The 26680-nt window shown below is 43.1% G+C and overlaps 6 protein-coding genes and 1 long non-coding RNA gene across 8 annotated transcripts; 1 reads left to right on the plus strand and 6 right to left on the minus strand.

Annotated features, from left to right (window-relative positions):
• Window positions 1-57: 57 nt before the first annotated feature.
• On the minus strand, window positions 58-3305 carry LOC129587646 (uncharacterized). Of its 2 annotated transcripts, none has more exons than XM_055481475.1 (2): window positions 1791-3305; window positions 58-1638 (listed from the first exon to the last, which is right to left on the minus strand). In XM_055481475.1, the coding sequence occupies exon 1, from the start codon at window positions 3303-3305 to the stop codon at window positions 2391-2393; it is 915 nt and encodes a 304-aa protein (XP_055337450.1). In that variant the 3' UTR covers window positions 58-1638; window positions 1791-2390. The 2 variants fall into 2 exon arrangements, with proteins under 2 accessions (XP_055337450.1, XP_055337451.1); XM_055481476.1 differs by having other exon boundaries at window positions 58-1275; window positions 1511-3305.
• Window positions 3306-4159: 854 nt separating this feature from the next.
• Window positions 4160-5550, minus strand: LOC129587648 (uncharacterized). Its single transcript, XM_055481477.1, has 4 exons — window positions 5401-5550; window positions 5013-5223; window positions 4829-4887; window positions 4160-4745 (listed from the first exon to the last, which is right to left on the minus strand). The coding sequence occupies exons 1-4, from the start codon at window positions 5452-5454 to the stop codon at window positions 4374-4376; spliced, it is 696 nt and encodes a 231-aa protein (XP_055337452.1). The 5' UTR covers window positions 5455-5550; the 3' UTR covers window positions 4160-4373.
• A 1006-nt stretch (window positions 5551-6556) lies between these two features.
• LOC129587865 (uncharacterized) lies at window positions 6557-12951 on the minus strand. Its single transcript, XM_055481807.1, has 10 exons — window positions 12383-12951; window positions 11667-11985; window positions 11372-11529; window positions 11230-11288; window positions 10888-11013; window positions 10632-10821; window positions 10355-10444; window positions 10142-10290; window positions 8109-8775; window positions 6557-7793 (listed from the first exon to the last, which is right to left on the minus strand). Exons 1-10 carry the CDS (start codon window positions 12561-12563, stop codon window positions 6838-6840), a joined length of 2895 nt encoding a protein of 964 aa, XP_055337782.1. The 5' UTR covers window positions 12564-12951; the 3' UTR covers window positions 6557-6837.
• Window positions 12952-14388: 1437 nt separating this feature from the next.
• Window positions 14389-17652, plus strand: LOC129587644 (alkaline phosphatase-like). The gene is made up of 10 exons (XM_055481473.1): window positions 14389-14701; window positions 14831-15051; window positions 15127-15342; window positions 15557-15694; window positions 15828-15897; window positions 16074-16214; window positions 16416-16688; window positions 16826-16876; window positions 17070-17195; window positions 17262-17652. Exons 1-10 carry the CDS (start codon window positions 14611-14613, stop codon window positions 17534-17536), a joined length of 1602 nt encoding a protein of 533 aa, XP_055337448.1. The 5' UTR covers window positions 14389-14610; the 3' UTR covers window positions 17537-17652.
• LOC129587643 (phosphorylase b kinase regulatory subunit beta-like) lies at window positions 17503-22690 on the minus strand. The gene is made up of 10 exons (XM_055481472.1): window positions 22432-22690; window positions 21827-22009; window positions 21303-21595; window positions 21183-21244; window positions 20925-21084; window positions 20752-20857; window positions 20485-20636; window positions 19858-20424; window positions 17890-19440; window positions 17503-17785 (listed from the first exon to the last, which is right to left on the minus strand). The coding sequence occupies exons 1-10, from the start codon at window positions 22688-22690 to the stop codon at window positions 17681-17683; spliced, it is 3438 nt and encodes a 1145-aa protein (XP_055337447.1). The 3' UTR covers window positions 17503-17680.
• Window positions 22691-22804: 114 nt separating this feature from the next.
• Window positions 22805-23346, minus strand: LOC129587649 (N-alpha-acetyltransferase 38, NatC auxiliary subunit-like). Its single transcript, XM_055481478.1, has one exon. The coding sequence runs from the start codon at window positions 23156-23158 to the stop codon at window positions 22805-22807; it is 354 nt and encodes a 117-aa protein (XP_055337453.1). The 5' UTR covers window positions 23159-23346.
• Window positions 23347-23682: 336 nt separating this feature from the next.
• On the minus strand, window positions 23683-25507 carry LOC129587650 (uncharacterized). The gene is made up of 5 exons (XR_008690386.1): window positions 25149-25507; window positions 24863-24961; window positions 24444-24610; window positions 24243-24350; window positions 23683-24150 (listed from the first exon to the last, which is right to left on the minus strand). It is a non-coding gene; the product is annotated as an uncharacterized LOC129587650 (long non-coding RNA).
• Between the last annotated feature and the right edge of the window lie 1173 nt (window positions 25508-26680).

Consider the following 26680-nt stretch of genomic DNA (forward strand, 5'->3'; position numbering starts at 1 on the left):
TAAGTACAACGAAAGCCCAAACCGAATTAAATGCTTTTGACAGCTACTCGTTTTACACAACAAAACGCATGCTTTAATACAGAGTAATCACAGCTTGCCCAAGTGTAAGAAGTCGAAAGATCATTATAATAATTACTGCAATCGCATTTCAAGTCGTGAAATATTATGAATACAGTTCAATTGCAGCCTATAAAATCAACAAAACAGTTAGTTAAACTATCACGATAACACCCAAGAATATATCATAAACGTGAAGTGGTGCCGTAAAACGGAAATCGCAAACGCTTTCGCGCGAAGTGTAACAAGTTACACAGGTAGATGCATCGATGTTCATATCGCTCGTCCGAAGTGATTTAACTATGCACCACTCCGAATTTTGCCGACAAACAAACAAAAGTTGAAAGTTGTTTTCATCCGATATCTCCGGCAGTGACAGCAAAAACTCCTTTGATGTCGAAATGCGGATTGACATGACCCCGGTACATCACTATGGCCACTTCTTCCTGGAATTTCCCATTTGCATCCTTAACAAACTGCTCAATATCGGGATTATCTTTTAGCACTTCGAAGTATATAACGCTAGGGTGGGAAATGCGCAGTAGAAAGCTGTTTATTATTTCCATGGCAATTTCTTTACTGTCCGCGTACAGCGGTCCCAGTCGATAGTGACCACTCTGGTAACCGCGTCGCAGTACTCCCAGTCCTTTGATCACATTTTCACCCGTGTATACTAGCGTCACGCATCCGGGCTGTGTAATCCACGCTTTGAGAAAATCCTTCCGGTCAACGGGAAAATACTTCCGGTAGAAATGTGCCACATCATCCAGCAAAATACCACCGGCATTATATTTGGCAATATTGTCGCTGTTACTAGACCGGTTAGCAGGAATGCTATCAGTCCGTATTTCGCAGAACCCCGCTTTCCCGCACTGCCGAAATCCATCGCGTTCGTAGCGTGCTACCATCCCGGGAGCGGCGTACAGACCAATTGTGCGGAATCCGCAGTGCTTCAAGCCGGCATTCCACAGGTGTGTTCCCATCCCCTTGCCGCGGTATTTTGGATTCGCCCAGAATGCTCCGATGAAACTGTAGTCACTGGTGTAGTTCACTGCGCAGATAACGACGACTATTTCGCCGTCTAGAACGCCCATAAACAGACCGTTAGGATCGATGACGCTGTACAAAGGGAAATCCTGGACGCCCACTGTCCAGTCGGGATCGTCTTCCCGTATCCAGTCCGAAAAGCAGCGGTTCATCTCGGAGTAATCCTGCAAGCTACTCGCACGAACCACGGTAAAGTTTGGTATGTTTGCCATTTAACTTAACGCCACTTAGATCTGTTAAAGAGGAGTGATTGTCGATTCCCGTCGATATATAGTATTTCGCTGACAAAAATTAGTTCAGAGTCTTCAAACGACAGTAAATCATAAGTGGGAATCGGGGATTACGAAGACTTCGGAAACACGTGCAGCAGAATACGATTGTAAAGCTCTAAACGGCTTGTACTTACAGTTAATCCGTGCAACATTTTTGTAAAACTTCAGCGGAATTCACATTGATGAAGTCATACCATAGAAAAGCCAGGCTAAACTCGTATCATCAGCTAAAGGCATGCCAGTACGCGTAAATTGGGTCGTCCTAACAGAATGATATCCGAGTATGAAGTGTAACTGTGTATTTATAAACACCATAAAATCGTCAGAATATGAAGTACATTACTTCTGGCCGGAAATACACTTGCAGTAATGTATGATGGCGCTGTACTTGGTCGATACAAAGTTTATAATTACTTTAATTGTGCTTTTTTACACGGTGTTTTCCGGTGTCCCCTCTCTGTGTAAATCCCAGCTCCACTTTACTTGCCGGAAGCTTAACAATTTACGATCACGGGCCAATAAACGTTGTTTGCCACCGGTATAATAATCAAAAACCCATTGCTGCAGAAACTGTAGGCAAGTAGAACAAAATGAAAATACAAAAGAAAAACGAAAAACAGAAAACGAGGGGACCAAGCAGTTCCCTCCACATAAAGTAGAAATTCCAGGAACAAGTGCCTTGCAGGCATTAACAAGGGAATGTCGGAGCTTTATGATGGGAATTGGAATGACAACCCACTCAACTGCAACTCACCGATATGCACGGATAGCTGCTTGCTATCAAACGCTGATGTCAAGCCAAATTAAAACAGCAAAAAAGTACACTAATTACAAGCAAAACGGGTTGTATTAAAATTTATAAAAACATCATATAAAAGGTAATCACAGCGTTTTACGTGCAGTTAAGAGTACAACTCATATTCAGGACGAGTTCTAGATCAACACCCCCGGGATGCAAATTAAGTGTCTGTAAATTAAGTGTCGATGTAAAACATTAATCTAAAAGCCTTTCAGTTATCCTCCTATGTCTCCACAAGTAACAGCAAATACTCCGTTGACATCGAAATGCGGAATGTTCTGGCCGCGGTACATTACTGTTGCAACCTCCTCGTGAAACCTCCCTTTAGCGTCTTTAACGAACTGCTCCACATCGGGATTATCTTTCAATACTCCGAAGTATATAACAGACGGATGAGAAATGCGCAGTACAAAATCGGCCATGATTTCCACGGCAATGTCCTTACTGCCCGCATACAACGGTCCCAAAAGGTAGCGACCACTCTCACAACCGCGTCTCAAAACACCCAGTCCCTTGATTATATGGTTCTTTACATACAACAGCGTCATGCATCCGGCCTGTGCTATCCAGGCTTTTAGAAAATCCCTGCGGTCAGCGGGAGAATATTTCCGACAGAATTGCGCCACATCTTCGAACGGAATATGACCCGTATTATTGTAGTCGACGATATTCTCGCTGATGCTGCGCCGGTTCGCTAAGATGTTATCAGTTCGAATTTCGCACAATCCCGATTGTCCGCACTGCCGAAATCCATCACGCTCGTAACGGGCCACCATCCCGGGAGCGGCGTACAGACCAATTGTGCGGAAGCCGCAGTGCTTCAGACCGGCATTCCACAGGTGTGTTCCCATTCCTTTGCCGCGGTATTTCGGATTCGCCCAGAATGCTCCGATGAAGCTGTAGTCGCTGTTGTAATTCACTGCGCAGATGATGACAACAATTTCGCCGTTTAGTACGCCCATAAACAGACCGTTGGGATCGATGATGCTGTACAGGGGGAAATCGTGGATGCCCACTGTCCAGTTGTCGGGATCATCTTGTTGCAGCCAGTCCGAGAAATGGCGGTTCATTGCGGAATAATCGCGCTGGCTGCTGGCGCGAACCAACGAAAAGTTTGGTATTTCAGCCATATGTGGTTGGAGCTCTAGCGAGCAGATCGTTCAGTTACTGTATTATAATGAATTCCCTGACTACAATATTTCGCGCACAGTGGGCAGTGATCTGCTTCACATAATTTGGCACTGCGCGAAATCAAGGACGGCCAAAAATTCATAAAAGTCACGGAATAGAAACTATAAGTACAACATGTAAACTTACGAGTAAAATTGCTATGTTCAGCTAACTCACAACGTTTCTACTTTCTAGTAAGTACTGTACTTAAAAGATTGCGATAATCCTTGCACTTGGCACTTGCAGTCTGACGATATCCCAGGGTGTACAAAGCAAGTCTAGCAAACCAGTTTGTTAGCAGAGCGGCTGGTCGACAAACGCAATGGATAGAAGTATGCATGCATGTGGTACCACAATACATCGTAGTAGTACCGTGCCTGATCCTTGGCAATTACATAATCTACATTATCTACGATTCTCGTACTGTCATTCCAATCTTAGTAACTGTATTTAATGACCGCAAATTGAACTGAATTGTTTATGATGGTTAATTGTTAAGTACTTTTTTCAGTTTATATATGCCATTACTGATTACTAGTACGAACACTGGAGCCCACCGGGCAAGTTAAGTAATGATTTATCAGAAGTTACGAGTATTATCCATTGGTAATCTGCGAGCATCACTAAAGGAATAATGTTTAAATTTGAATCTTTAGAAGGTTTCGACTTGCCGACTTCCGCTGGCTTTGATTATGCTCTATACCGTGCTTAAGGGAATATGGATCAGTACTAAAAGTAGTCTGCTATTTATAAATTATAAATTTTCGAATAGCGTAAAGAAGCCGATACTGACAAATCGTGGTAATTTCGTAGATAGAGTTTGTTTGTTTAATCTTTAATCTGCAGCAAGAAAAAGAAAATTATTTTGATTATTTGAAAACAAGCAACTATTTTCCAGAAATAGCGAAGTAATACCTACATCACTGTACAAGTCACAAGCCTTCCTCAACATGGCAGGCAACTTTCCCAAGATTCACACAACGTGTTAATACTATATTCACATGCACTGAGCAATTAACAAGCACGCTTTATGCCGAAGCAGCGGCGTCTCCTCCAGCGGGGGCGGCCGCAGCCGGAGCGGCGTCAGCAGCCGGAGCGGCATCAGCGGCGGCGGGTGCTGCAGCATCAGCGGCTTTTTCGGGAGCCTTCTCTTCGGCCTTGGCCTTGGCCTTGGCGCCCTTCTTCTTTCCTCCGGACGCAGCCTTAGCCGGTGGAGATGAGGCCTGATCGGGGGCTACAGCGCCGAGGCTGTCGGCAATCTTGTAGCTGTCCTCATCATCCAGCAGGCGGACATCGTGACCTTGGTACAATCGGCTGTTGGAGTAGTCATAGAAGCTCTTGGCTTTCGAGCAGTCCACATCGTAGAACCAGTGGCAGACCAGCGTAATTTGGTTGAAGATCTGTACAGCGCGGTATGCATCAGTAATCTATCTAGAAGGTTTATTTATCGATAAAAAAACATTTACGTACGCGTGGTACTTACTGTTAAGTTAGGGCACAGATAAGCAGTCTGGTTTCCATTGATGTCACAGCGTCGGATAACTGAAATCAATAAAATTTTAATACCACCAGAAATTAATATAAATGTTTCGTCGATAATTAGCTAATGGGTGTAGCCGGCGTGTTTAGATGGCGAAATTTATGCGCGTAATTTTAACTGCACGCACCTTGGCATTTGGTGTCAACATCGGCATAAAAGCCAGGCTTAACGGATGCGCAATCAAAATTTCCGGCAGGGATTTCGCTAAGGTTAGGATAGTCCTGGCCAGCTTTGGCGTTGGCTAATAAATTCCGGATGTCTTCGATTCCCAGTCGGGCTTTACCACGTAGCTGATCCAAGGCGCTCCACACTCCAGGACTTTGGGCTTGGCGTTTGACCTTTAAATAGATATTTTGACTGATAAATTAATACTTCGACTTAACTCGGGATTGGTTCAACTGGAAAAATTATGAGTGGATTAAATAAGGAATTAAGGAATGCAAAGAATAAGTAAAATGTAAATCAAATTGGAGTTGTTTCTCCTCACAGTTCAGTCGTAATACTACGTAGCTTACCACACCGGCATAGGATACTCCCAAAAGGGCAGCCAAAAGGATTAAGTACTTCATGTTGTTGATTAGAAGCTTTAATGCTAACAATTATGCAGACAATACTACGTCAAATACCAAACAAGCCGATTATTGCTCGCAGTCGGAAGAGCAGACCACGAATGAAGTGATGATAAGATCCGTAACACAGCCTTTGTAATATATACAAGCATGTTTTGGTAAACACATTCACCGTTTGTTTGTGGCTATTTCTCCGAGGGTCAACGGTTCGAAGAGAGACAATTACGACAATACATCATCATCTCGGCTAAATTTACGAACTGATACATCAATCTGGACTGCCTAACACGTGTAAAGTTTGTTATTTCCACCAACAGCGAGCATTGCTCCAGTTTTAGAATTTTTTGGCATAATGATGCCGACGGTCCTACCTACATAATTGTAAGCGTACTTACTAAATCGACTAACTTTTAATATAGTGTCGACAATGTGTCTTTGTAGAAATTTTGATGTATCATTACAACAATTACACAAAATAAATTAGCACGTAGGTCGTCCAAACAGCTATAATTTGACAAGTGATACTACTGTTTGGATGAGCAGCAGTGAGCATATTCAGTATATTATATTTCATCAGATTTCACAAAATAATTTATCTTCCTCGATTTTAAAATATTTTTCTCGATTCTCGCGCTTTCCGGTTCCAAATCTCTCGATCGCATTTGCTGGGGTTCACCATACGCGCAAAGAAAAAGATGCAACTACAATACCTCTAATGCCAAACTGCCAACCATAGAAGCTTGCAGCAGATTGTGTTTGTCTCACTAACTATCAAAAGGTACACGCCTATAGTAATGTGGGATAAAACTATCCGTATATCTGTGTGGTTACTGGTTAGTAGAAGCATATTTGGTGCTTCTATCTATACACAGAATTACACATACTAAATATGTAACTACGAGTATCCGAGCTAGCTTTGCTGTAAAACTGATAGAACTTTTGCAGTTCTCCAACAAGTACCAACCACCAGAGGAAGTGGTTATTGGGCCAATTAAGCAGCAGATTTAGCGGCGTATGGACGAATCTAACCTATTAGTAGTGTGTGCGATTTTCGTTCATTAAATTATTTCTCTATCGTTTATTGTGTAATTTTATTTGCATGTACAAGTTTACAACTGCCGTCGACAATAACACGAAATCCACACCAGTCCGGCATGCAGCTTGGTTCAAGGTACAAACAACAGTAAATCATTTTATATAATTTGAAACAATATAATTTGATCGCAGAACTTTGTACAAAATCTTTGATCACATATCAAAAAATAAATTTCCAAAAGACACATCGCCTGCAGAATGCATAATTTTCTGCAGCCAACAGCGTTACCACTTAACCGCGGAACCAACCGCAAACAACATTAACGCTATCAAATATTCACCTGCCGGTCATAAAATGACACACACAGCACTGTTGGTACTACGCGGCAGATTCTTCTGTATAGCTCGTTGTATGGCCTGTTCGTTCTTCAACAGACCCACCGCTGCGGTGTAGATCTCTCTGTTGAACTGTCCCGCACAGATATCCAGATCATTTTGAGCACGCACCTGCGGCCGGACCTTGACATCGAAGATGGCATACACCGGCCGATGGTCGGACGTCTTAATACTGGTGGCCGCGCCGTAACAGCGGCAGATGATGGGATTGCCTTTGCCGTTGGAGCGGAAGAGGATGCGGTCGGTGTAGGACGGAATGCGCTGTTTGGAGGAGCGATCATAGTGATCCGAGTTGAGATCAAACTTGTAGGTGGGCAAGAAGCTGATGGGATGCTCGCTGAAGTCGTGGATGGCGCAGCGTGTCTTGTGCGTGTACAGCTGATCCCACATGAGCAGTTTCTGAAAGTGTTCACCGTTCTCGTTGTCAGCGGAGCTGCGCGCCCCGCTGATCGTCGTCTCCACATTCTCGCGGGTCTCATTCAGGCGAAAATTGAAATCCCCAAACCAGAAGACGTAATCCACAGCGTCGAAGCGGTTGCCCAGCCGGTTCTGCTCCAGGCTGCGCGGTAAATTGAGCTCCATGTAGATGCGATTTAATTGGTCAATGCGCACGTCGACTTTCTCCCGCGAATGCCCGGCAGTCAAGTGCGAGGTGAGGAACATAAAGGATGAGCCAAACAGGTACAGCATTACGCCGACAAAGCCTTTGCTGTTCTTTTGATTAATCAGACGCAGATGATGCCGGGATACTAATGGTTTCGTACAGAACCAGATCAGGTCGCGTCGTAAGAAGATGCTAATGTGAATGGTGCCCACCGACTCCGAAGCATACAGCACATGACTTAAGCCGATTGTTTTCTGCAGACCCACCTCCCAGGTGCGGAATTCTGGTATGCCTTCTTGAACACCTACGAGTAAACGATAAACACAATCAGCTGAAACTCCATTTGCACAAACAGAAACATACTTTTTGCAGTCAACAAAGTGTAGTGAATTTTCAGAATCATGCAGTAAACCTTAATTAACCGCTCTACACCATACAGTAAATGTTATTTGTACTCGTATCCATTTCATTTTCCGCTGTGAGGGTCGTACAGAAATATAATATTTAAATTGTTTGTGATATTATGCTGCAGATCGAAGTGGTAATAAACTTAATTTTAATCAACATGACGCAGTGGAAAGTTCACACATTAAAAATTCAGTATTTGTGCAGAATTTACCAATGGCATAAAGGTCACACATTTCGGCAGCCGCGGGTTTTTTCGGGAATAAAAAATCTTTCAAATCTCCAAATGTCTCTTGGCCATTAACATTCCACGTCCCGATAAAAACGCGTAAATGATGATGGGGTAGATGTTTATTGAGCTCCTCCAGACTGAACAAATGATCGACATTCAGCGACTGCTTCACCAACGATTTCCACTCTTGCAGTACTTCCTCCACCAGGGATTTGCGTCGCACCAAACTCTCGATATCCTGCGCCTGGGTGGCATTGGAATTCGTCACACTAATGGCGTCTTCATGGAAGGAATCGGCCGACAGACTGCGACAGTCCGAGGCGGACGACCAAATCTGTGAGCCGTGCGCTGACACCGTCAGCACATTGGCCAGCGGATCGACATACGGCGAGCCGTCCTCACCCATCGGGAATGTCACCTCCACGGCCGCCGGCACCGTGTCCGTGGGCAGCGGCTCAACGAAAACTGTGTTGTCGTGTGCAGCTGCTGGACTGTGTTTGCCGTTGAGCTGCGGCTCTTCCACGACAACATGATCACTGGACGCGGTACTGGACGGTTCATCCTCGGATTTTTCCACGTATTTCCGTATGACACTTTTGCGTTTGGGATAGACTTTTTCGACGGGTGGATCGGCCATGGCATGGTCTGATTAGCACACTAACGCCGATACACGGATGGATAATGGTTGACCTGGGGAAAGGCGATAATGGCACGGGTTTACTATCAACAAACCTGCCGTGAACAAGCAGTTTCAACCTGCAGGATGGTACTCTAAAATGTGATCGATACTGTCAACGGAGCACTGAATAAAAGACGGAGCTGTGTGAGATCCAGGTGGGATCTCCGCTGTGCAGGTAGCAGCGTTATGGTGTATGTATATGGATATCGATCGGAAAAGACATTAATCCTTGTTGTTCGCACCGGTAAGTGGTTTCGTGTGACCTAATCCGCGTTACTTCACCTTCTGCATCACCGGTTTACGGTAGAATCTTTTGAGGGACCCTGATTGTTGGCTGTTTTTATTTGCCTGCGCGGTCGTCTTCGTCTTACAAAAATTTTTCCATGACCGAACGGGTTACATATTTATAACCCAAAACGGAAAAAAACGCATACAATTTTATCTCCGAATACCGTATAATTATGTGTGAAGACGTTCTGTCCCAGCCAGGGTCATATAGATAAAATAACAGTGTAATTACACCAAGGTCAATTTTAAGTATGCCTTGCGCTAGAGAGGTTGGAATTATACGTGGTATACAACTTAAAATTTTATCAAATTAAGTATCTTGTGGTCTATACCTTGCTACAGTATAATGGCATGTTGGCATCATTTATAATCTGTAGTAGTAACTTACAAAATATGCCGTCCATATTATAAGCCATTTTTGTCCAGTGACACGTATCGGCACTCGAGACAGTTAATTTCATGGCGCATATATACTCGGTAGGTAATCTGCAATGTCTGGAGAAACGTACGAGTATCACGCGCTAGGAATGTTTTTCAGTAAAACCATTACGTGCTAAGAAATTTCCGGGCGCATGAAGTGACGTATTCTGTATTGCTGAGAAAAGTTATACTAATAATCGTATTCAGTATATTAAATATGTAACGGAAGTACCTAATTTCGCAATATTACTCTTATAAACAGATAAACTGTGCGGGAACTTTGTTCATGTGTTTTGCACTATACAAATTTGTACTTGGTCAAACATTTTTAATACTGTTTGACCATTGGTTGCCTGTTGCATTTTTACTGAGAATCACCTTAAAAAAGGATTTATTAACAACACTAGCAGAATCATGAACCATAGTTGCATAAAACACAGTTGTAAATTATGGTGGTTCACTGTTACGTTACGATGTGAACGGTAAACCCAAAGATTCACAGAAAATAATACTGGACAAGTTGTCAGAATCAGTGAAAGATCTACGGTATAAGTCACACCACAGAAGACCGAATGAACCACTTTATGCTTTATAACTATAAAATTATAAATAAATTCACCGTAGCTCATTTCTTCGAGGCAGTTTTAAATAATGCTCGGCAGTTGATAGACATGCGATGATCCGGAATGACGATGATGATGAAGCCGAGAACAATGAGGATCGATCCAATTATTTCCAAATGAGAAAATTCCACGTGACGCAGAAAGTAATCAATTCCTACAAAAAAATCCCGACTTAACACAAATTACTTCCTGCAACGCAGTCTAATTTCACCACCTACCCATATTTCCCGGGATCCTTAGTAAGCTTCCAAAAGACATCAACAGCGGCGTGGCAACTATTAATCCATAATTCATCAGCTTGGCCGCGACTACAAAATCCAACGGCATCGATAATTACTGCATGACAAAATGTGCCACACTAGCAAAATTAGTATTTAACATTTTCCCGATATACCGGTAAGCATGTTACATATATATACATTGTAATCACGACAACGCCGGTGATTCCCCTTTGATTATACGAGTAATCAAATTTTTTAATTACGTAACACCCACATAAGGAGCAGATCCCGGAAAGAAGCATCCAATTCCAGGGGATACTTTCCCAGCTCCACACTTCCGCGTACGTCATCTTCATCCACAAGGGAATTGTCCAGAATATGGCCACGGTGAATGACGCCGCTGTCGTCAGGAAGCAACAACATTGTCCAAATGTCAGACGTTTGTAAACGTGTTTGTAGTACATCTAAAAGGCAAACTGCAATTTTAGAATTTCATCGCATACAGGCGTTGATAATATCAATCAGCTCACAATGTTAAAACAGAAAATGGATGTCGCAATCACAGTTAGGCCGATTCCCAAGGAAGAACTGGACTGGAACCCCTTCGAGTACGCGATAACGGCCACCCCGCTTAATGAGATCAGAACAGCGAGAACCTTTAAACAAAAAATTATTATCGTTTAAATAATCATACAGTTTACTGAAATCTAACAATATTAGTGAAGCACACCGGAAATCGCCCGCAACAACAGCGTATAGTGTTCATGATATTAAAGGTCGTAAGTCGCACAAAATACCGGTATAGTTCTATGTATTTAACACGTACGCTGTCAGATTGATTTCCTATGGGTAAAGAAATACAGTAATCGCACCTTGGCAAAGAGAACTTGTTGCCCAAAGAAAACAACAGCGGCGAAATAAACCATAGCCACTGGAAAGAAAATACTAATGTCAAGTCAGCGAAATGATCTTATGAATAAATCAATATGTATACATAGTAGCTTGCGGCATTACCTTGGGTAGTCTGCACACAAGCCACTTCCGATGCCGTCGCGTAGGACAATGCAATAATACATAATGACACCGCCAGGACGATATTCGAGCCGAGAATTCCAATTGTCTTGATAAAGAAAATTGGAAGCGGATCCGGCGATTTGAAAATGGAACATTCTCTACAAATGTCAATCTTATACACCTGACAACCGACACGCAATGCAGTATACCTCTGCTTTAAGGCTTACCAGTTAGCAAATAAATCGATGCCATTAAAATATGATACATGTAGTTTCCATTCAGAAATTTTGCTCACTTGAGGATTTGCCGGATGGTCTTTCGCTTCCGTCGTCCGCAATGCGATTTGATCCATACGATCAAAACATATCCCGGAAGCACAAACAGTCGCATCAGATTGTTGACGTATAAAATAAAAAACGGCGCGTAGAAGTCTTCGCTGAAGACATTTTTTAACAGCTGTTGATCGGCAATGGTGGCCATGCAGTAGAAGATCAATACCACCACGGCGGCAATTAACGATGTGGGATGCTCGGTTGGAAGGGCCGCAGCTTCCGGTTCAGGCTCAGGTATGGCTGGAGAGAGGGAAGGGATCGAGGAGCGACGGAAGTCCACCACTGCAAAACACTCAACGCGTTAAAGTAAACAGTACTGGCAAGGTAGAAAAATTTTTGCCGCAAATTTTTAGCGCTGCGCTACGACAGAGATATAGAGTACGCAAACTGCCCATCTGCCGACATTTTGTACATTTCGACACATACTCATCAAACTAGTTTCGGTATTAATAAACTGAGGGAGCGAGCTTAATAAGTTCGAACCGAGCTTAAGAAATGTTAAGAAAATGTGAAAATTTTGAAAAATCTTGAAGAATTTAATTTAAAAATCTTGAAACTAAATTCTGAAAAATGTTGAAAAATTCCAAAAAATTGCGATCAGCAGTCAGCAGCTATTGGCATAAAATCCAGTGTATCGTTCCGCGAGAACATCGACGCTTATTAACACAGTATCACGCACCATCGGCTGTATGAACTCGCAGGCGATGTCCGCCGCCATGTTCCTCTTCTGCATCGTCATCCGAATGTGTGCTAGAACCGGAATCCGGTAGGGGAATCGGTAGCGCAGTGATGGGATCCATCTCCACGTGGATTTCCGGTTCCTCCAGATGAGCATTTTCGTGTCTGTCCGCAATATGCATCTTCCGCGACCGGAATTTCCCCTTCGCAACTGCGCTGCCCCGAACAGTTGAAACTTTCCACAACGACGCTTATTAAACCAGTACGCATTTGTCGCACAATCTTTCGAGCTGCCGTTTATTCAGAACACCAAGCAATTGAAGGTCAAAAGTCGGGTGCCTCGGTGAAGTGGTTGTCAAAACCGTCTTTTCCGGAGGGGAGCATTTATTGAAACAATGGCTGCTACGGCATTCCAGCTACACAGAAACATTCGAAAGCCTATTTTCGTCGGTGGTGAATTCTTTAGCAACTACCGCAAGACGCTAGCTAGCACATCGCATGCGGCGTGGCTTTGCAAAACTGTGGCGCGAAGTTCTACATCAGCCGGCAGAAGTGTTTGCAAAAAAAACTAGAGTGACATGGTAGCGTCGTAGAGTGACTCATGTTCGATCGGCAGCTTTATACCACAAACGCGTGTTGGGCATTTTCGTCTACCGCCGTCTGCCGAACACCGATTCGTCTACGGGCGTAGTGGTTATTCCAGGTGTGCACATTTCTATATTTTGCGTTTTTGTTTACGCATGTTTACCGGCATTCCGTAAAAAACCAGCTAGTGGTAAGGAGATGCAGACGGGACTTATTAGTAATTCAAGCATAATCAAATACGAAGGTTCGATTAAACAGTGCACAGTGCACTGCACACGAGAGGACATTGAAGCATATGTTACCATCTTGTAAAGTAACCAGAAATCAGTTAACGATTAAAATAGCGTTGTAGTTTGTATTTGATACACGTTATTCACATCATGCTCGAAAAGAGCGTTTTGCTTTCTTCAAGCTCTTTTATAAATGGTCATATCAATCCACGTTTTCACATTCCCGCTTGCAATGGTGAAAATGCGGGATCATAATAATTATTATTGGCTCACATATACTTCTTACCAGTAACGTTATATTCGTTACTAACTCGTACAGATACAGTGCTTTTATACTTACTTCGTAAATTCACCAGGTCCCAACTCCATGCGTATTGTACTCGTACAGTAGTTTAGTTTGTACGAACGGTAATACCAAATTTATTAGCTTTTTTTAGGAAAATGCGTAAACTTTGCAAAAATATTAGTTATTTAGTACGAAAGCCGGTCAAATTTTCAGTGCTAGAAATAAAAGCGCTAATTTTATGGTTTCAGTAAAACATATCTAAAATTATCTAAAATGGGCATATCTAAAATTATATAACTATACTCGTACAGTATCTGTATGGTTCATAATTTAGTTGAACACTGGTCAATCATGAGAAATTTTTCAAATCAGAGGCAGCCAATCCCAAGAAATGCATTCTCATCTCGGATATCATTTGGAATGCCCAGGTTGTGAGTTTCGGTTTACCTTACATACAGAGTACTGCAGTTAACTTTTGTTGTGCTGATGTACAGATACAGTAGATTTGTACAATGCAATATAAATTACTGGGTATTAACAATAAAATAAAATTATGTGGAGAATTGAAAGATATTATACCATATGCATGCAGTGGCTAGTGGCTACTGTATCTTCGAAAAGCAGGACATTTCCCTACATAAGTAATATAGATATCTTTGTGTGAAATGCTTATTTGCTGTAATTCCGTTACCGAATTCTTATCGGTCAAGGTGCGGCTTTAATATTAATTCAAATACATTTCCAAGATTCCACCGTAATGTTTTTCGTAGATTTGCTTAGACTTCAATTTGTGTACACGAGCATCCGTCTGATAATGCTGCAAATGATGATTTACATTGTTTGAACAAGCTACGGTTTACCGATTACAATAATTACTCGGCAAAATGGTTAATATTACCAAATAATGGTCTGTCATATTTCCTGTATCGTCTGCATAAAAGGTTGCAGTTGTATTAAGTTCAGTAGTTCAGTAGTACCCGGGACCCTCCACTTGTCGTATTAGAATTAATTGCGAATACTTGTGTCAAAGCGTTCTAAAAGATTATCCAACTAAATTCATGCTTATAAGTGTCTGCAAACTTTCAACTTAATCCTTAATCTTATTGAATTAAGACCGGCAGCTGGAACATGAAGCGCCTTACGTGTTCGGGCCATATTTTCGGGATTATAACGTATTTTTTAGCTGCATGTTTAATTATTAATTGTGTGGATGCGGAAAGTAAGTACAGCGTGGACCAAAATAAATTATGACGACTAATGATTATGTATGACGGTATTTGAAACAATTCCAATAATTAGCATGCGCATATGCATATTGCACAATATCAAAACTGCTGCTTATTGTTAGGCGCACAGGAATGGACAGAGAAAGCCAAAGAAGAACTGCGCATCGCACTGCAAACTAAACCAATTGAAGTGCGTCCGAAAAACGTGATATTCTTTTTGGGTGATGGAATGGGCATCGCGACGCTGACCGCTGCCCGGATTTACAAAGGTCAACGGGAAGGAAGAACCGGGGAAGAAGGTTTCTTGGCGTTCGAGCGGTTTCCACATGTCGGATTGTCTAAGGTGGCAATTTAATAAGAATATCTATATATCAAAGCAGGCAACACCAGAGAAAAATTAAAAAGGTTTTTCGGTTAGACATATGCAGATAACACGCAGACAACGGATTCGGCTGCTGCGGCGACCGCATTTCTGTGCGGAGTCAAGACCAACCGAGGCGTCCTAGGCGTCAACAGCAATGTGAAACAGGGCAATTTCAGCGCGGTTCCGGAAAATGAAATATCCTCCATTTTCTCCTGGGCGCAAAATGCCGGAAAAGCGACGGGAATCGTAACCACCACATCTGTGACACATGCAAGTACAATCTCTATCAATTTTTTTGCTTGTATAGCACTTTACGTAAATACCATGCAGTGATTTATGGTAATAGCAGACAGGCCGAGCAGCATTTATGAGCGAAAGGCTCAACATCCATTTGTGTTATTATTAAATTATTGTGCCATAAAAATTAATTGCAATTTCAAAATTCAGTTTTAATTTTACTCAGAATCGTTTGTACAACAAACAGGCATCGCCAGCTGCAGCGTACGCCCATTCTGCTTCTCGGAGTTGGGAAAGCGATAAATCCATGCCCCAAGAAGCGAAAGCATTTTCTAAAGACATTGCACGCCAGCTGATAGAAGACACGCCAGGAAAAAATCTGAATGTCAGTATATATACATGGAAGTTCTAATCAGAACATCAAAATTTAATGTCCGCAAACGGGTAATTTAGTTGCGCAGAATCAGTTGTATCTTCTTTATCTGCAAAATCAAAAAAATGTGTAAAATGTTTGGTAGGTAATTATGGGCGGCGGACGATTGAATTTTTTACCAAGCAGTGCGATAGATCTTCCATCAAACCAGTCAGGTAATTTATACCGAGCGCCAGTAGTACCAATAATGTACAAATGTAAAATTGCAAAACCCTAAAACAGAATAATTTTAAGATCTATATATCCATGTTCTGGAAATAAAACTAGTCATGCCAAAATGACCCAGCTATTTAGTTCATTGCGTCAACGTTTGATACGTTTTTGTGTGCAGGAAATCGTGGTGATGATCGTGACCTTTTACAACTATGGCGTCAGATGAAATCCAACACCTCTGAAGGCTCAACGTCGCACATTGTGACGGACAACGCTCAACTTAGCCAACTTAATGCATCGAACACGACAAACGTTTTAGGTATTTACCTTTTAGTTATCATGGAAAAGCCATATTTTAAAATTAAGGTCACCCTCAGCAGTTGCGATAGAAGTTTTGTGCAAAAATGGAATTCCTGTGCAGTGTGCAACTGGGGTCTGTTGGATAAAGTGGCGTAGTTGCAATATCGTTTTTGACACAGTGGAGACTGGACGGTAGAAAATGTACAGGTTTAATTTTTAGGGCTATTCAGCAGGGATCACATGGAATATGAGCTTCTACGTAATCGAAGTGCCGCTACTGCCACAGAGCCACCACTTCGTGTAATGACCAGGAAAGCCTTGGAAATTCTGCAAAAATATCCAAACGGGTTTTTTCTCATGGTGGAAGCCGGCAAAATTGACTCCGGTCACCATTCGGGAATGGCCAAACGCGCACTGCATGATACATTGGAATTTGAAGCGGCAGTGGAAGAAGCTCTGAAAATGGTTTCCACCAATGATACATTGATTTTAGGTATTCACCCGCGTTCCACATTATTTACGGTGATCCATTAAACGGAACACCGAACATATTTCTCCCAGAGATGGTCAGAGCAAGATTGGAATATCAAGAAATACACATCATTTTGTAACCTTTGTTCTTCATTGCAGTGACCGCTGACCATTCTCATACCTTGGGATTGGCTGGTTTTGCGGAACGAGGTATTGTATATAGATTGTGCACCGCTATTATGAATGGCTATATCTGTACGTGAACGTTAATTGTCAAGCCATGTACAAAGGTACTACAGTTTATAAGAACCCACATTAATGTACGTACAGTGAGTCTTTAAAATTGTAGTATTTTGATACTAAGATCATTATATACAGCTTTCTGTGGGTGTTTTCTGTGCAGGCACTTCCATACTGAAATTTGGAGGGGTCGGAGACGATCAAAAGCCGTACCTTACACTGTCGTACGCCAACGGACCCGGTCACGTAAAGGAATGGCCCAGAAGGAATCTGACGGAGGTGGACACCGGTATGAGTTAATTTTTTTCACTGGTGGATCATCTCACGTCCGCTAATTTCGATTACGTCATGGTAGAAGCCGATGATTTTCGGCAAGACGCTCTCGTTCCGCGGAGTTCCGAAACACATGGTGGTGAAGATGTGGCGATTTACGCGACGGGACCGTTTGCGCATTTATTTCACAGTCTGCACGAGCAGAACTACATTGCGGTGGCCTTGGACTATGCTGCTTGCTATCGCAATCAGACTCCGGCGCACTGCATAGATCTTGGCAATGGCTCAATTCAATTTCGACTAAATGCTCTGGTTACCTTGACCTTTGTTTTCTCTTATTTAATGGTACATATTTGAGTAATTTTTATCTGACTTCTATTTTCTTGAGCAACAACCTGAAAAACCCGCTAAAACACTATCAATTTCTCTAAAAACCCTACAATCTCAGCTGAAAGAAAGCGAATACCACAACTTCTGGTTAAAGACAATACAAGGCGACATTCAAACGATACAACATGCTTCGTCCGCAGCGCATTGCACCGAATACTCGGCCTCCTGGTGCAGCAGCAAATCAACGACTGCTCCAGCCAGATACATCCCAGTAACCTGAAAAAAAAACAAGTTAAAAACCTGATGCGGAAAAGTTTTGCGAGAGCTATGCTATAAAGAATGGAAGGGCGAATTAGAAGGCGAATTAGACCATATTTCACCTGTGGAGGCTGTTGGTAAAAGAAATCAATATCATATTCTTTTTTATCGGCAGCCCCGTCACGTTTTCTGTAATCCTTCAGAAACCGTTCAAATGCCGCATGCACAAATTTATCCGTGTCCAAGGGATCAATAAAATACAATTCAGGGTTTCTTTCCAGGATCGTATTAATCACCATGACCAATTCCACGACCAGTTGGCGGTACGCGGGATGTTCTATCCGGTCCAACAAGGCGTCAATCTTCAGAGCAAAATTCAGCTCATACAGAGTCATATCGGTCACCGTTGGAATTTGCGGCATCAGATGATCCGCTACTTTAATGCCCTCGTTACACCGATGGAGAATATTCCAGAAACAATCGTAAAACTTCCTCGGCACACGATTTAAACAGCCATCCAGGTGGCGACGCTGCATGGGCGTCAGTTTGTGGCTCTCCGTATCCGGATCCAAGCCCTGCTTGATCAACGACGGCAGTGTTAGAACTTCCAGCAGCAAATCCTGCACATCAAACGGCGACAAAGTGTAAATGTATTCTTCTTGGAAGTCCGGGTGATCCATTTGCGAATATTTTAAATACAAGGTCAGTGCCTGTACAATCCATCCAATGCGAATCTTCAGCATCCCATCAAAAATACTAGGCATTGTTTCTACTAGCTTTCCGATACTGAGCAATAGTTCTTGTTGCAAAACTGCCGCAGATGGATGATGCTGTTCGCATGTGGAATAGATCAGCTGTTTAATCTGCAGGGGCGTCACCGGTTTATCGATAATGGCTTCTTCGTGCTTGAACATCCCCACGCGCACCTGTTTTCCACGGACGAGAATCGTCGTGATCGATGGTGCCAAACTGGCCACCACTTTCTGCAATAATGCCGAACAATAGCGCACAACATCCCATTTCTTTAGTGTTGCACACTGTCGAATGAGACTCTCCAGGCGCTGCTGCACGGTGACATTGTTAACGGAATCCACCACAAAATTATTTCCCTGCCGGCGGAGGAGAATGGCCAAGAGATAACTCTGACCATGCGACGATTCGCAGCAGTTCAGCGCATCAATGACATCGTGTACGCTGCGGTCCTTATACTCCTCCAGTGTTTTATGGGTAGCGGAGTTGCGCATCGATACAGCACGCGGCACATCCATCAGGCTGCGGAAGACGGGAGACGGATCGACAATTTCTTTGAAGGACTGAAATGATCGCTTCATGGTTGACAAATCCACGACGAAATCTAAATGCTCGATACAGGAAGACGACAGAAAATTCTGCAGGAAGCCCGTGCGGACGCGGATTCCGTTGCAATCACCCAAACGGAAACTGGCCAGGAGTTTCAACATCTCCGCCGACTGCTGACCGCGAACCATTTCCTCGCGCACCAAGCATAGCATTGTCGGACGTCCGTGGACTTTCCATCGGCTGGCAACAAAAGCTAAACCGGTACGAATGTCGTCCATTAGCATCGATTGGTCATACGAGAGGTAGAAGTCCGACATTTCAAAAAATAATGGATAACATATTGCGGTTTCTCCAGCCACACGATAAATCTTCGACTGCAATCACAATCACAATTCAAAATGAATAAACTTTTCACTGCTCGCTTTGAACCACGCAAAACATATGCGTGCATGCGGTTTCCGTGAAGCGGTTAGCAAAATTATAACAAATCGAAAATGGCTGATATAAAACAAAACGTCAAACAAAACTAAACTAAAGACAATGGCGAAAAACTAGACACAATGCCAAAGCAAACAAAAAACATTTTTGTAACCGGCATACTACTGTACCGATATACTGTTGTACAGATACAAGAGAACAAAGCTGAATCTAAATCGATATCTCAGATTTGGCAAAATGAGCCCTTTTAAAATCAACAAGAACTACTCGCAAATACAGTATCACCAATTCACACGCTGGAAGACTAAAACTGTAGTCAAGTACTGTATATCTGTAAGACTGTATTAACTTACGGTGCTCAGTGGTCCAAAAGGGCGTTTAGGTCGTCCGCTCAATCCCAGCTTGTCTTCTTCGCCCAATTTGGAATATACTTCTGTTAGATCTTTGGGCGACCAGATCTGTATGGGCTCGATCTGATGTGGTGTCTGTGTCTGCACTCCGTACGTCGCCAACAACGCCTGCAAGCGCACTGATTCCGCAATCAGCACCACCTGCACCGCTAAATCCGTCGGAATGACCGTCGAAAACGAGCTGTATCGGGTCTTCTTCAGTGGACGATGTGCCGCCGGCATATATCGCCGCAGTGGATCCAGTTCATTGGCATCGATAAGCCCTTCCACTAGGAGCTGCGAGATGATGAACAACGCCTGACCCCAGACGAAAATCTCTCCCTCTCCATCGGGATCCTCCGTGCTGGGCAGGCGGTCTTGACTGCCCGGATTGGCGATTTCGGCTTCGATGAATTCCGATGGAACATAATAATACCGCGGCAGCACCACATCCCCATCGAAGCTTTCTTTGAGCAGCGGTTCGAGTAATTTCTGAAAGGTCTCCACTTGTTGCGTATCACCGTGAAATACCTGTCGCAACCACAAACCTATGTCACAATCAAGCAGCTCATAACAATGCAATTCGCGTACCCCGTCAATAATCAGATACACGAAGAACACCGGCCATTCACATTCAATCCCATCAAACTGCTTCACTTCCGCTGGCTCATAGTAACGCCGATTTTTATCCTCCAAAACGGTCCCGAAGCCATCTCGAAGGAAGCGCTTAAACCCATATTTACCTGAACAGAGAAAATAACCTTCCCGTAAGTTATTCAGTTGCCTTCAACGGCGAAAATTTTTATCGCAAAAATTACCCGAGTCAGTTCGGCTGTTAGGCAAATTTTATGTGCTTACCTAATAATTTCCTCTGCATTTTATCCATTGTGGCTTTAAAGACAACTGGCTTATGCACAGCAAAGCAAGGATAGCTCAAAGTTGGGATAAGGGAAGCATCCGTATTCTGGAAAAAAGATAATTCTTAACAACGTGCAATGCAAGTATACACGAAGTTTGCAACTGCAGCGTACTTTTGAACTAGATTCGCGGGGAAGCATCGTTTCCAGAGTTGTGCGGTTCCGATTGTGGGCATCCACATCCGCATAAACAACCGACCAGGAAGCACCATGTTCGCCAAATAAATTAAACCCATTAATACTTTCCAAAGCAACTTTGGCCATCCCAATGGAGCTGCAAACATGAAAAGTCAAGTAACAAGCAGTAACAATTTAAAAATGAATATCGAAAGACCAACAACGGTAAAAGCAGTAACAAGCCGTCAGTTTCACCTAGCATGCAGTTCAGGATTTCCGGTGTTGTACTTGTCGCCGCGCTCCCACATACCAAAATCCTAACGCCAAACAAATTCAGGTTTATTGGGGCAAACAGGAACGGTTCTAGCAGCATACCGGTATTCGGTAAGCACGCTCCAGGTAAAAAACCAAATTCTGCACTAGATGCACTTCTTCCATGGTGAAAATAACTTTCAGTCCAGATTCAATCATTTGCGTCAGATACAGCAGATACAGGGCAACAACATCAATCTGCAGATGTGGATACTGTGAATCGCCAATGGGATCGCCATCCAGGACACGAAAACGACTGTGAAGGGCAAATAACGGTATCTGATCGTTTTTGAATTTCTCCAGGAGGTCGGCCTGGTTCATCCAGCAATACAAGATACCGCGCATACATTTCACCGCTAAAAATAGATTTAGTATCACTTTTAGAGCAAGAAAAGTACAACAATGCGATACAACTGAAACAACATCACGTAACAAAACTGCCGTGTTAGACAATCCAGATGCAACGAAAATATAACGTGTAAAACTGTAAAATTATTAAACAAAGCCAGTCAGAAACCGATACGAGTGCTTCTATTCAAAGAATCCTCCCAAAATAATTCTTTATCAGAGGCTATGACCTTACTTACCGCACTGCCCGAGTTCGTTCGCTCGGCCGTGATCGTCGTCGATTCGTTTGTACGCTCTCGATACTGCCCAAACTGCAGCGTTGGCATAAATCATGTCCCGCACATGCCCATCTTCCGCATCGGCCTTATCCGTAACGTAGAGTCCAAGTGACTCGTGCTGATAATGCAGGATTTGGCGTTTGACTGTAAGAATGCAAGTCTGCTATATTTAACATCTAACGAGCATGCCATGCATATCCCGCATATTAAAAATATCATCGGCTTAATATCACGCAATGTGAAATCAGTGGGACAATACAGTGACTGTAACATAGAAAAAACTCCACAGAACTAATATTCCATGAATTTCCGTCTCCAAAATTTGTATCAGTTATTGCAGCTTAAAGTATGCCTCTGCTTCAGCTGGAATGTATGCAAAAAAATTTATGCAGATGCAGCTTCATGCTGGACTAATGCAGAAGTCATGAGGCATGTACTTCGAGCAGTAATTTAACTTTTAAAGCATTGGTAACTGGTATACCACGACACTGCGTAGTAGTCGCGGATATATTTGATATAAATTTTCTCTCGTTCATAAAAAGATATTGTGAATCTTTCGCTCTTACCCATCAAGTAATAAAATTCCAATCTGGCCAGAGATTTCGTGTAGTCATTCTCCTGCGTCTGGTGTTGTGCAGGTTCGGCGACAACCGTGGCCGACACGTAGGGCGCAGTGGAGCCATGGCGTTTCAAGTCGGGCCGCTGTTGACTGTCCTGCAGTTGCATTTCATGACGCGTCAGTTCATTGGTAAGCATGAATGATCCCGAATAACGCCGATTATTCGAATGAGGCGACTGTGGAAGTGCCAATCTCGAAATAGCCATGACTGCACTACCGACAACAGGCCTGTCACGGCAAAAGCAAAACAAACACGCACTTCACCGCGAAGAAGGCTGAATCGTCTTGTACGCGCGCACCCGTTTACACACACACTGGCTTCACGAACTTGCAGACTCAACAAATAATCCCTTGAGATTCTTCCCATTAACCATGGCCAGCCCAATCAGACGGGGCTCCACGGCGTTGGCAGCGAAGTCGTGCTCGTTCTCGTATTCTTTGGCGCCACCCAGAATGATGTTCTGGTCGTGATCGGTGCACAAGAAGGTGCCCACGATTACACGGTCGTCCAGCAGAATCACTTTGAATTCACGGTTAAACAGATCCGCGATTTGCTGGCGTCCGGGTGTGGAGTATACGGGACCGGAAGATGAAGGAGATGCAAGAGTATTTTCGCTGTCTTGGGAGTATTCTCGCTCTTGAGGTTCCTGAGGCGGAACTCCCGTCTGATCCATCAATTCCCAATTCACATGAAGCAAATGGCTGTATCACAGAATGCTGCACTGTTGATCTGATCGATGCAAAATCAACGATCCTGCACAAAATCAGTTCTTACTTCCCAGTAATTTCCGATCAACGTTGAAGCTAGAACACGATTACAAGAATGTGCAAAATTTATGAAATAACAAAAAGTAGTCAAAAAGTGCAAAATGCCACTGCAGCACTTGTACGACTGTGTCGTTGTGACAAACATCTCGGGTGTTTGTCACAACGACAAACACCCGAGATGCAACTTATCCAGTCGCGACTCTACAGCTACATGCAACTTATCCAGTCGCGACTCTACACTCTCCAGCTCTACTTCCATGACTTCCCACAGGAATTTTATGGATAGTGGAGAATGGAGATACTGGAGAACGGGCAAATATGAATTTTCCGGAAATAAGCTTTTGCCATAAGGAATCGTAATTATCGTACCCCGCCATACCATACCCCGCCGTCTGACTTTGTCATCGATACTTTCGCATTCTCGTACTGTATTTTATGCTGAAACATTTCCAGGGTTCAGCGTAAATTCTTGTTCATGTACAGTCGTCCAGGTATTATCGCAGTCACCAGTGTTTACACAGAAAGAGATTTACAACAGCAGGTGGATGAGATCCACCAATCCAGAGAAACTGCCCTTTTTTTCGTTAACACAGCGGGCACCTTTAAAACAAAGAGTACATCCAAAGTCCAAACTGATCCGATCAACCTCACTCAATAAAAACCATCAGTACCGGGGATTCTGGTGTAAACCGTAAGCATAAGCACAGGGGCGCAAACTGTTCGCGGGCTCAGGCATTGGTAAACTCATGGAAGCATTCCGTTCTTGAACAATGCCGCTTCCAGAAAACACTTCGGAAATTCATGACCACATCTCCGCTGCATTTAAGGGAACGAAATCACGGTACACAAATTTTTCGAACAGCATCCCTTTTCCGCGGCGCTCTCTGTGTCTTCAGGACTGCAAAGAAATGACTATTCAATTTCAGTAAATCTCATAAAGAAAACACGATCATAATATCGCAACGAACATTTGCGCATAAAGCCACAAACCGTGTAAATGCACCGCTGCCGCACCACTCTGCTCCTATTCCACTGGCGTCCACAGAAATCATTTGCCCGAATCTTTTGCACTGATGAAATCATCTCGAGTAGCGGACTCTGATACAAAATTGCGTTATAAAAATTAATCAGAAATGTACTTCCTGTCAACCATACATACGGCATGCCAAAAAGGCACACCACAGAACGCACCGGATGCTCTTGTTGGAAGATTCTGCACATGCATTCTGGTTTCTTCAGCGACATGTATCGACTGTGTTGCTACTGCACTGGGGATGGGCAGATGGTGGATCATCGGTGCTCTAACCCTCTGTGGTCGTGGCGGTGGGAGCCGTGGGGCTGCGGGGTTCCTTTGCACTCTACGTCAAAGAAAGTTATCACGACTAACACTAGACTGTGACAATGTGGCAAGAGCATTAAGTAACTGAAACCCTTGCCGTCACCGTGTGCTCGGTTACATTCCTGAGGGATTAAAATGAAAAAATGTGATTTAACTATGTATATTCGCGTGGAATACAACAGCAAGTCCCGTCATTTGCACTATCAATCAAATTAAATAACCATAGTACTACAACACCAAAATTCCTTTTGATCCGATCTTCAGAACGAACCTCACAACGAAGATCCGCTCTGGCCCAGCGACAGGATACTCTTCTTCCGACACATCATCAAAACATTCATCCGTCCATGCAACAGGCACCTCACGATCACTGCAATAATTACGGACAATTTAAAAAGCAACCTACTGATTCCAACACCGAAGTACTGGTACACAGATTCAAGAAATCATTAGAAATGACGATCACGAAGTACCCCAATGACAGGTATGACATTTTAACGTTATGAATCCTCTGATCTTCGTTATCCATATGTCGCAGCAACGCGAAAATAGCTCACCCCATCACTGATCGTTTCTCGTTTTTTAGTCAGACTATATCACAATGGCAGATTCCCGTGAGAAGGCGAAAGGTTATGCTCTCATGGTTCTGTCTCAGAACTCAAATCCAGCTGGGCAGATAACCAACACAAGTCGTATGCGGAGGTACTTTTACAATGCGACACAAAACCGTGTTTCTTGCAGATTCTATAAAAAATCAAACTGATCCAGTTAAATGATTTTGTGCTCAGTTAATAGTAAGAACAGTGGAACAGCAGAAGCTATGTGCTGTTACTGCGTAGCAGCAAAATTGTAAAACAGTAAAAGTTATAAAAACCCTAGCGGGGCGTCCCCCCGTGGGACTGTTCCGAAGGACGGGTTTTATTACATAATAACTGCAAAAAACTTCTGTTGTGGAGTTGTTTACTGGGAAGATTGCCTGAGTGCAAGCTGGACGGCTATTTTAGCGATATAGTCTGCGGCAAGTGCAACCACCTCGCGTACGCGCATACGTGTATTAGTCTCGACTTTGGGTACCAGTACCTGATTCCGACTGCCACTATCTCCAAAACTTGCAGCATCAGTTTTTCGTTGTCACTTTAACGAACCTTCCCAGTTGATGTTTCAGAATAGAGAATAAAATTTTAGAATTTTTTGATATTTTGAAAGTAGGTTTTTATGGAGAACCAAGAAAGTTAGTTTTGTTTTGGTTTCTCGTAGACTTAGCATAGGTCCGTCCGATGGAGGCGTTGCTTGCACCCTATGCTATGTCTACGAGAAACCAAAACAAGCATAACTTTCTTGGTTCCCTAAAAAACACTTATCAGAGATCAAAAAGCGTCAAATTTTTCTTTCTGTCTTCTGAGATGTTGGTTAGGAAGTTTTATGGAAAGGTAAACGAAAAACTAGTGCTTGAAACTTTGGATCAACTGACGATGACATTCAGTGCGTTCTTTCACTTTTCACATACATGCTCCACCTCTGCCTCTGCATCTCTGCCCATCCTGAGTTACAGCATTTCTGTCTCTCTTGAGTTTACAGTAAATTTCTCTCTATTGTCAGTAAACGTTCTGTCTGTCCTCAGTTACAACCTTACAAGTTACAATATCACACGACATGGATCCATACCTACAGGTATATATATATATATATATATATATATATATATATATATATATATATATAAACCTGTGAACGTATGCAGCGCTACGTCCTTCGGAAAACATACGACATAGGCACGGGCCGCACGGCACAGAGAGTTGAATGACAGGAAAGTGATTTGCTGGTTCAACCTGGTTATGTGAGCTCCGGAGTTGCCGCAACGAAATGGGAAGAATCAAACTCAATTTATTTTATTATTAGTCACTTTGCATCTCCTGACCACGGTCCAAGGGTTGCTGAACTGTTTTTCTTATAATCGTGATATGTGTGCGGTACGTTGCAGAAGCTACTTACTTATATACTAATTTCTGGCCTGCGGAACTGTGAAAGGGCGATGGATTACGCAAACAGGCACTATCTTCCTATAATTATGCCGGTGTTATGCGCAATT

Source organism: Paramacrobiotus metropolitanus, unplaced genomic scaffold, assembly GCF_019649055.1.
Source record: "Paramacrobiotus metropolitanus isolate TYO unplaced genomic scaffold, Prichtersi_v1.0 Parri_scaffold0000026, whole genome shotgun sequence".
Taxonomy (NCBI): domain Eukaryota; kingdom Metazoa; phylum Tardigrada; class Eutardigrada; order Parachela; family Macrobiotidae; genus Paramacrobiotus; species Paramacrobiotus metropolitanus.